This window comes from Gopherus evgoodei, chromosome 24, assembly GCF_007399415.2.
Source record: "Gopherus evgoodei ecotype Sinaloan lineage chromosome 24, rGopEvg1_v1.p, whole genome shotgun sequence".
NCBI classification, from domain to species: domain Eukaryota; kingdom Metazoa; phylum Chordata; order Testudines; family Testudinidae; genus Gopherus; species Gopherus evgoodei.
In genome coordinates this window covers 11,399,007-11,409,516 of record NC_044345.1, presented here as the reverse complement: position 1 = coordinate 11,409,516, position 10,510 = coordinate 11,399,007, and the positions used below count along the sequence as shown (strand labels likewise).

General features: G+C 53.6%; 1 protein-coding gene across 1 annotated transcript; it reads left to right on the top strand.

Annotated features, from left to right (window-relative positions):
- Window positions 1-1,622: 1,622 nt before the first annotated feature.
- LOC115639257 (serum amyloid P-component-like) lies at window positions 1,623-8,077 on the top strand. Its single transcript, XM_030541742.1, has 2 exons — window positions 1,623-1,855; window positions 7,304-8,077. Exons 1-2 carry the CDS (start codon window positions 1,792-1,794, stop codon window positions 7,921-7,923), a joined length of 684 nt encoding a protein of 227 aa, XP_030397602.1. The 5' UTR covers window positions 1,623-1,791; the 3' UTR covers window positions 7,924-8,077.
- Window positions 8,078-10,510: the final 2,433 nt, after the last annotated feature.

Sequence of the window (10,510 nt, the reverse complement as noted above, 5' to 3'; positions counted from 1 at the left end):
GGAAACCTGTATGGTCAGCAAGAGAAGATGAAAAAACGACTTTTAAAATTAAAAAAAAAAAAAGGCAAGAAAGGAGGGGTGGGGCCCTGGGGCTGTGTCTTCAGATAACCAAGGCAGCTACTTGAGCTGGTGCCTTAAGCCCAGCAAACTCCAGGCAGGGAGCCTCTCTTTCCCCTCTGCAGCATTCTCCAGGCGCTGCTCTGCCCTGAAGGAAGGGGAATGCCCCCATTCCCATAGTGCAGAGCCTGTGACCATTGCAGGACTTCCCCCAGGTCACACAGCAAGGGAGTGTCAGGACAAGCAGGGCTGCCCAGAGGATTCAGGGGACCTGGGGCAAAGCAATTTCGGGGGCCCCTTCCATAAAAAAAAGTTGCAAAACTATAGAATATTATATTCTCCTGGGGGCCCCTGTGGGGCCCAGGGCCTGGGGCAAATGGCTCCACTTGCTCCCCCCTCTGGGCAGCCCTGAGGACAAGGACCAGCCCCTTGTCCTTCCTGAGCCCCTATCTCCTCCATGGGCAAAATGGCACTGGCAGAGTCAGGCCCTTTGTTACAGATGGCAGAGCCAAGGGGCAGAAAAGCTGGCTAGTGACTCGGCTGAGTGCCCGGGACCTTGGACTGGTGATGGCCAAGCGTCTCGCAGTCTCAGCTTCCCCAGATGTGAAACTGGGCTAAGTATATTCACCTGACTCATGATCAAATGCTTGCCAAGTGCAATATAATGGCTCAGGGCTCTAGATCAGTGGTTTTCAACCTGTGGGCCACAGGCTCTGAAAGTCCACAGACCATGTCTAAGATTTCCAAAGGTCCGCAATGCCATTCAAAATGGAAAAAGGTTGAAACCCACTGCTCTAGATCTAATGACATCAGCATGGGTGCCTGATCTTCACCCCTCGGCAGGGGAGACCTTTGGCCAATGCAGCATCTAGGCAGGACCAGCCTGACAGGGGCAAAGATATCAGATGCAGTCAGATACTGCAAGAGGCATCTTGCCGTCACCTCCTCCTAAGGATGATTTCTCGGCTCTGAGGCTTCCAGGCATGCACCCAGTTCTCCAGAGTGCACTGCTTCTCCTTTGCTGCCAGCAGCAATTCACAGTGTTGATCTCTAAAGCTCTGAGGTTTGAGCTGGGCCTTGCAGAGAGCCCTGTCCCCTCTCTGTGTCACCAGGACGTTTGAGGCCAGCCAGGGCTCTTCTGCACAGCCCAGTATTTGGGGAGTAACAGCATTTGTATTGAGGACAGCATTTGTCTCAGCAATTCATGTCCTGGCTGCACTGACAGAACCTGAGTCTCTTCCCAAGCAGGGCAGGAGTCAAGACCCAGAGCTTTGGCTTGGGGGTGAGGTTTGGGGGGAAGGCTTGGTTAACTGGGGGCATCTCTCACTGCCAGGACATGCCACGTAGTGTTTGTGGGTATTTCATATACACACAGACTATGTAACGTACAACAAATACTGAGACCACTGTGTGCATGGTGCATGGGGACTGTGTGCATGGTGCATGGGGAGTGTCTCTGTCAGTTGCCACAGCTGGCTAGGCTGGGCCCCACCCTGCACAGGAAGGGGTTGATAATGGCCATCACCCCATGAACTGCATGAAATTGGCTTGAACAGGCAATTCCAGACTCCACCCTGGGACAGGATTGGTTGGACACGTTTCCTCTTCCACCTCCACTCAGGGATAACTTCAGGTCCTTGTGTCTGGAGACTGGCATTGCAGGGGCAGGTTTCAGGGCCTCGCACCTCCCTTCTCCACGTTCCTGCCCCCTGGGTCGCTCTGCAGGTAAAGAACATGGAGAAGCTGCAGCTTTGGCTCTTTGTCCTCGCTGGCCTCTCGGGAGCCATCACCCAGGAAGGTAAGGGCAGAGCGTGCTACACAGGGTGATCAGGGTGGAGTTGGTTAGGGCTGTAGACTTGGAGACTTCAGTTAAATCCTGAGTTAGGTTGCAGGGAGCTACCAGGGGTGCATTACAGACCCAAATCAGACTAGAGAGCAGCACAAGCAAATCTCTCCGGTGCAGGAAAGACCCCTCCATTCCATCAGTCTTGGGGCAAATACTGCGTTAGTTAAATGTCTTGTGAGTTTCTAATAATTACAGATGATTTTCTAATATAAGGCAACTCTGTACAACATCTTCCAGTGGCTAACGGTGAATTAATTGGTCGCTGAACAAAAAGTAGTAGTCTGGGTGCACATGATCACAACCTAATTGCTACATTTGTTATTTGCAAACACAATACAGTCACATAGACATTTGGCACCATAAAGAGGCCAATTTTCAAATGTGAAAACAATCATGAGCTAGATTGATTGGGAGGAAAAATTAAAAGGAAAATTGTAAACAATAATTGGAGGTTGTTTAGAGTCTTTTGTTAGGTTCTCAAAAAGCCACAATTACAAAGAAGACTAAAAAAGCATCCTGGATAAAAAAGGAAGTGAAAGCAGAAAGGCACAGGTTTTAAAAACAAGTTTGCAGAGGCGAGCCAGGAACATTATAACAAAGGTGGGGCAGAAGTGTCTGTCTAAGACCCGTATTCCAAAGTGCCGTAAGAGTCAGGTGCATGCTCACATTGTCCTGAACATGGGGTTGCCTCACCAGGGCCAGGGTGATACAAAGCTGAGGTCACCTGGTCAAGGGGCTCCAGAGATGTGGTGTCAGGGTAGAAGGGACCTACCAGTAGATCTTCCTCATTCTAATAAAGTTTTTCCACACATCTGTGGGTGGCTCAGACAATGGTCCTGATCTGCCCCAGACTAGGATAACAGGATCAGATTTGAGCTCTGCTTCCCCAACACAGAGCTGGGCACTAGCTATTGATACAAAGTTAATTGCAAGTCTGTCCTGCTCTAAACATTGTCATGTATCTGCAATATGTGCCAGAGGAGTGATTAGCACGTGCCTGGTGAGATGGAGCATGTCAGGCCTGGGGTGCTGTGTGGTGGTACCCAACAATGTTGCAGAGAGGTGCTTATGCTGCAGTCACTGGGTGGCTTAGGGCCCAGGCAGTACACTGTGCTCCCAAGAGGGCTGCCTTCCAGGCCTGCCCTTAGCAAGTTTCTGCAAATGTTGCTGTGTGTGTTACTACTCAGCCTGCTTTCTGAGTGGGGAGCACAGGGTATGCCCTAGGAAGCTGTTTGCCGAGTGCTGGCAGTATTATGAGGGGGTGTTGTGACCCGCACAAAATTCTCTGTTACTCACACACTCAAAAGGGCACCCACCTTTACCCAGTTCCTAGAGCTCAAGGCATAACCGTCTTAATTTAGGCAGCCACCCTTCCCCAGTTCCTAGGGCACAGATGTAACTTTACACTCTAGGGCACCCACCCTTCCCCAGTTCCTAGGGCACAGGTGTAACCTTATACTCTAGGGCACCCACCCTTCCCCAGTTCCTAGGGCTCAGGACGTAATTTTCTGCAGGTTTGCAGGACCTTTTACCAGTGAAAGAGCCTTACACTGTAATATCCTACTTAATCTCTATTTATTAACAATCACCAAAACCAGAATGCACACACTACACGCACAATGCTCACCACTCCCAATAAGACGCATGAACTTTTCCCTGCTGGCCAGTCAGGATCAGGTCCATCTGGGGGACTCCAGTTTCTGTACAGTGTCATTGGCAGAGTGTTGCAGTCTGGCAGCTCTGATCTTGGGGCTGTGTCCTGGAGTTGGTTCCCAAAGAACTTTCTTTTGGACCCCAGTTAATATAGTGAAACTTGAGTCCTGCTTAGCCTTTCCTTAACCAATCATTCTACTAACCAATCCTAACATATTGTAACAAAATTCTCTAAGCAATCATACCCCCCACCTTAATTGATTTATATCTAGCAAAATTAATTACGTAACAGACAGAAATAACCAAAGAACCAGACAGAGACCACACAGACAAACAATAGGGAAGTGGGGACCATAAAGACAAAACAATAAAGAAATGGGAATTTCACAACCACAACTATTGATAAGTGAGTTCTTGCCAGACAGATGCAGTCAAACTACGTTTTCTTAAGATCTGTTTCTTTACCTGGTGATAGTGGGGGCCATTAGGACGGGATCGCCTCCTTAACAACCGGATGTTACAGTGTTTTAATGTCACATAGATGGAATATGAGGATGTGGCTTCCTGCTTCTCCGCTAATGGCTGTTGCTCGGCTGCTCTTCTAATCTGACTGCAGACAAAGCCCTCAAGCCTTACAGTTAGGGTAACAAGGTGTCCAGGTTTTGATTGGAACACCCAGTCGAAAAGGGAACCTGGCAGCTCCGGTCTGCACTGCTGACTGGGCCATTAAAAGTCTGGTCAGTGGTGCTGCTGCTAAGGCAGGCTAGTCTCTACACGTCTGGCACCGTACTGAGCCCCAGAAGTGTCCAGCAGGTCCAGTGCCTAGGCAGGGGGGGCCATGGGGCTCCGTGCACCGCACCTCCTGCCGCCCGCCTAGGACCCAGACCTACTGGCCACTTCCAGGGCGCAGCCTGGTGCCAGGACAGGTAGGGAACCTGCCTTAGCCCCGCTGTGCTGCTGACTGGGAGCCACACGAGGTAAGCCTGCACCCCAACCCCAATCACCAACCTCTTGCCCCAGCCCTGAGCCACTCCCAAACCTGGAGCCCCCTCCTGCACCCCAAACCTCTCATCCCTGACCCCAGCCCAGAGCCTGTACCCCCTCCTGCACCCCAACCCCCTGCCTCAACCTGCAGCCCCCTCCCACATTCCGAATTCCTTGGCCCCACCCCCCAGCCTGGAGCCCACTCCTGCACCTCAAACCCATCATCCCCAGCTCCATCCTAGAGCCCTAACCCCATCCCACACCCCAGCTCCCTGCCTGAGCCCAGAGCCCCCTCCCGCACCCTGAACCCCTCATTTCTGGCCCCACCCAGGAGCCTGCACCCCCAGTTAGAGCCCTCACCCCCTCCTGCACCCCAATCCCATGTCCCAGCCCAGCGAAAGTGAATGAGGAGGGGGAGAGAGCGAGCCACTAAGAAAGGGGGAATGTAGTGAGCAGGGGCTGGGCCTCAGGGAAGAGGTGGGGTGAGGGTGTTCAGTTTTGTGCGATTAGAAAGTTGGCAACCCTACTTAAAATATGGCTACAGGAAAAGGCCTTTTTCCTTAGAGTGTTGTGCTATAAAATGCTTCCTGTCTCAGCTTCCTATCAGGAGTAATTACTGACATCTAGATATTATTTATTGCTGCCATGGCACAATTTTCTACCGCACAATTCCCCAGCCAGGAGGAGCCACTTGCAGTGGGTTGGGATCCTGCCTGTCAAAATTGGCTACCCTGTGAAATCCCTGTTTAAATTCGGACACAAAACCCCCAAGATATTAGTGTCATGCCCTTAATGAAGATTTAGCAGCACTACAGTGACAAAGCACTAAGTAGGGTGACCATACATCCCCTTTCGGCTAGACAGTCTCTTCTTTAAGCCCTGTCTCAGCCGACCCAACTTTTTTGCCAAAACTGGGCATTTATCCCATTTGCTCTTGCCAACTGATCATCAGTTGTGGACAAATACCCAGTTTTGCCAATAAAGTGGGGTGCAATGGCTACGGGGCGTGAAGGAACATGTGTGGGGGGCAAGCAGCCATGCCAGCTCTGCACAGGGGGGAGGGCTCTAGAAGGCGGCTCGGGCTGGGCTACCCCCAGGCAGGTGACAGGGAGGGCTCAGGCCCAGGCTGGCTCTGTGTATGGTGGGGGACAGGGGGCCTTGGGCCAGCCCCAGGTGGGCAGCTGGGGTTCTTGGGCCAGCCCCATGCATGAAAGGAGAAGGGGGCCTCAGACCAGCCCCGTGAGGGGTGCAGGGAGGGCCTGTCCCTCACATGGGCGGAAGTGAGGGGCCTCAGGGCAGCCCCGAGAGGGGTGGTGGGAGGGCCAGTCCCTCACACAGGCGGAAGCGGGGGGCCTCAGGGAAGCCCCGAGAGGGGTGGTGGGAGAGCCAGTCCCTCACACAGGTGGGAAGAGGGGTGTCTCAGACCAGCCCCATGGTGTGGGGGAGGGCCATTGCCTCATGCAGGAGGAGAGGGGGGCATTGGGCCACCCTGTGCAGTGTCCAGTTTTCTCTTTGGGAAAATATGGTTACCCTAGTGCTAGGGTGCTAGAATGAAAGGCACAATCACAGCTGAGGAAGACCATCCCCCTGGCAGATCATAGGAAAGGGAAGAAGTTTGGATGGCCACCAAGGAAATCAGTCAGCACTGAAGTCATATGATCACAGAGACTAGCCTTGAGCTGGCCCTCCGTATCCCAGGGCTTTCCCCCTCTGCTACTGGCTGGCAGCACATCATCACACTTCTTAACCCCCAGCTCCTACCCTCTGTCCCTGCTGTTGCCTTTCTGCCCTTCCCCTGCCTTCGGCTGTTTGGTCTGCAACAGACACATTTTGGTTCCCCGCACAAATTTTGCCCATTCCTTCCCTTTGATTTGCCCCCCTCGTCCCTCTTCTTCCCTCCCCATGCCCCCCCATGGCCATTTATAGCAGGGAGCAGGTTCTTATAGCAAGTGGGAGCAGAGTGATGGCAGCGGCTTCAGCAGATTGCTCCAGCCTGCTTAGTCAGAGCAAAGGTGCAGATTCGCTATGGTTCAAGCTTTCTGTTCAAGAGCTGATTTTAATACTCTAAAATCCACACACCTAAGGTCCCATTTTCAAAAGTGACAAGGCCCTTAGGAGCCTGAGTCTAACAGAAAGTGTCATGTCTGTCCCTCAGTGACACATTTGAAAATGGGACTTAGGCTCCTAAGTCACATAGGTGCTTTTGAAAATTTTACCCTGCTCTTGATGTAAAGATTCCTGGAGGTAGAGAATTTACTGCACTCCTTAGTCAGCTGTTCCTGTGGCTAATCACCCCACAGTTCAAACTGTGCATCTTATGAGACACGGTTGTGACAAGCAGGCTCACAAGCGGATATGGGGGCACCACTTTCCACCCTTAATCCAAAGGGTGTCACACACAACCTAGAGCCTCTGAGCGAGTCTCCCAAGTTAAACTCCACTGAGTATGGCCATGGAGCAACGTGAGGAGGTGTTTACCCCACACTAGCCCACAAAGGGTTAATGTGGCTCAGCGGGGTTAAGTAACCTAATAAGCCCATCTCTCTTAAGCTTTTGCTTCCACACCCAGCTGGTGAGGGTTACTGGGTAGTGGGGTGAGGAAGTGGAAGAGCAGGTGGTGCTGAGGGCCAAGACTGAGGAGCCCAGGGAAAGCAGCTGAGCGGCGCAAACACTGGAATGAACAGCAGAGTCTGTAGCAAGGGGCCTGAGGAGTGGTACCATCATATCGGTACCAACACCCAACATGTCTCTTGCCTCTCCCAGACCTGTATCGAAAGGTGTTTGTCTTCCGGAAGGACCCTAGTGACGCCCATGTGATCGTGAAGCCGGAGCCAGAGCAGCCACTGCAGAACTTCACTGTGTGTCTGAGATCCTTCACTGATCTGACTCGTCCATACGGCCTCTTCTCCTACGCTACCAAAGCCCAGGACAACGAGATCCTGCTCTTCAAACCCAAGCCTGGGGAGTACAGACTATACGTGGGGGGGGAATTTGTGACCTTCAGAGTCCCAGAGAACCGTATGGACTGGGAGCATGTCTGTGCCGGCTGGGAATCGACCACGGGCATAGCTGAGTTCTGGGTGAACGGGAAGCCCTTACCCAGGAAGGGTCTGCGGAAAGGCTATTCCGTCAGTGCCGAGGCTGTGATCATCCTGGGGCAGGAGCAGGACTCCTTCGGGGGTGGGTTTGATTTATATAATTCTTTTACAGGTGAAATGACTGACGTGTACATGTGGGGGTATGGTCTGTCACCAGGCAAAATGAGAGCTGCATATCAGTCTCTGCAGCTGCCTCCCAGTGCCCTGGGCTGGAGGAACTTGCAGTATGAAATAAAAGGTGATGTGGCTGTGAAGCCCAGACTGAGAGACACGCTGATCATATGAGCACAGGCTGCATTCAGGCATGGTGCAGCCTCAGCCCAAAGTCATGGAGCTCCAACTCCTGCCGTCTCATTTCAGAGAGGCTGACCCCGCCCCAAGGTGTGCTCGCTGCGGCTAAACCATGATGATTGTGACATAAAGGAGAATGTGACCTTCTGCTCCCCTGGTGTTTGTGTCATCAGGGCTGGCTTTAGGCCGATTCGCCCAATTCCTCGCTCCTTAGACACTTTTTTTTTTTTAAACTTACCCCGGGTCCCCGGCTGTGATCTGCTCAGGGGTCTTCCCTGGTCCTGCTCCCTTGAGCGAAGCGCAGGCTGGAGCGCGGCAAGCCCTGCAGCCCCGCTCTCCTGGCTGGAGCCCTGGCCGGAGCGTGGCAAGCCCCACGGCCCCGGCTGGAGCCCCGGCTGGAGCGCAGCAAGCCCCGCGACTGCGCTCTCCTGGCTGGAGCTCCAGCCAGAACACGGCAAGCCCCGTGGCCCTGCTGTCCCGGCTGGAGCTCCGGGCCTTTAAATAGCCTCCAGAGCCCTGGGGTAGTGAGGGGCTCCGGGGGCTATTTAAAGGGTCAGGGCTCCAGCTACCTGCCTCTGCCACCCCGGTCCTTTAAATAGCCGCCAAAGCCCCGCCACCCCCACGCATTCCTCAGGGCTCCCGCAGCTATTTAAAAGGTCCAGGGCGGGGTAGAAGCTGGGGAGCCCTGGGCCCTTTAAATAGCCCCCAAAGCCCTGGGATAGCAGGGAGCTTGGGGGCTATTTAAAGGGCTGGGGTTCCAGCTGCCTCTGCTGCACCCCCTGCCCTGCCCACACCAGCCCCGCTCCCCCTGCCTGCAAGCAGCTCTGCACCCCGTGCCCACAGTCAGCCCCTGTCAAACCCCCTGCTGTGTCTCCAGTCAACCCCTGCCACACACCCCTATGGCCCTGCCCAAAGCCAGCCAGCCCCACACACATTGCTGCCTGCACCAGCCCTGCACACCCTGCCCTGTCTCCAGCCAACCCCTGCTGCACCTCCCTGCCTGAAGCCAGCCAGTCTCACACTCCTCTGTCTCCAGCCCTGCCAACCCCTGCTGCATCCCCTCGTGGTCCTGCCTGAAGCCAGCCCGCCTCACACACCCCCTATCTCCAACCAGCCCCGCACCCCTTGCCCTGCCTGCAATCAAACCCTACCTCCAGTCAGCCCCTGCCCTGCCTCCAGCCAGCCCCATGTCCACTTGTGCCCTGCAGTTCCCAGGGCAGTAACCCTGCGCACCTGCTTCAATGAGGGGGGCAGGGAGCAGCTGGGACCCACACATGTGAAACGGCAGTCATTAATAACCAATCAACAGCATATATGATGCAATGTACATAATATATAATTTTATTATTTATATAGTTATGGAAAGTAAATAATACATGAAAGGCTTTTTTTCCCACTTTTTCTTTCAAGTCATCCCTGCCAGGGCCCCGCCGAAAATGTTCGAATTGGGCCCCGCACTTCCTAAAGCCGGCCCTGTGTGTCATTCCTTGTCACACACATTAGGGGAAAGCACAGAGCTGGAAAAGGCCATGAGGTCCAAATCTAGCCCAGGGCCAGATTTAGAAGGTTCAGGGCCCTGGACACAAAATATCCTCCACCCCTGAGGCCTCCCCTCAAAGTTATCAATTTTTTTGGAAGGACACAGGGGGGCTCCATTTCAAATTTTGCCTTGGGCCCCCAGAAACTTTGGCACTACGCCCTCAGATTTGGAACAGTCTCTTGGAGGAACCCAAAGATTCTCATGTGTCCTTCAGGGTCACCCATACAGCCTCACTGCCTCCTGACACTGAACCTCTGGGTTACAGCTCCTGCTTCATGCGTGAGCTCTGCTCAGCGAGTCCAACTGAGACAAACCCCTGGGAGAGACTTGTCCACCCTGCAGGGATTGAGGCACCTCACCCAGCATTCCCAGTGACGCTCTGTCATGGAGTCATCAGGCCGATGCTCTAGAACTGCTCCATATGAAGCCAGTCAGGACTCTGGGGGAGCCTCTTCTGTCTGAGCAGACTGTCACCAGGGCAAGAAGCTTACACAGCTTTGACCTTCCTGGGGTCTGACCTCGGAGCATTCAGCATCCCCTTTCACACCTGCACTTCCCGCAGTGCGTCTGCCCAGGTGGGGCTCCTGGGGAAGCCAGAGGGCCTGCACCCTGACTCTGCAGTCAGCAGTGACTCTTAACTAGTGTTGTAACTAGTCGACAGGAACACAACATAGAATGGAGCTTGATAGCACAGAAATCAGTCACCTGGACTCCCCCCTCTCTGAGTCCCAAAAGACAGGCTGCCCAGCTTCCAGTGACCCAACCCCTGACTCATCCGTTGCTCCTCCTCCTGGTCTTTGTCTCACTTCCCGTGTCACCTGGTTGCATCCCTCTCCTGGGGCTCAGGTTACGAAGAGCACTGGCCATAGCATATGTGCAGGCAGCTGGAGCAGCCTCACCTGCTGCCGAGGGTCTCAGCAAAAGTCACACGCCCTTATTCCCATCACCTAAGCATTGGTGCAATACATAGGGAAACTGAGGCACACACAGCATGCATGCAAAACAGTATGACTCACATAGGCTCACATACAACATAACAAG

What these genes read in the sequence shown, in the direction of transcription:
- LOC115639257 (XM_030541742.1), top strand. Translation starts at nt 1,792, where the DNA reads ATGGAGAAGCTGCAGCTTTGGCTCTTTGTCCTCGCTGGCCTCTCGGGA. An exon ending in GGGAGCCATCACCCAGGAAG is followed by an intron (nt 1,856 to 7,303) that starts GTAAGGGCAGAG and finishes TGCCTCTCCCAG; the next exon opens with ACCTGTATCGAAAGGTGTTT.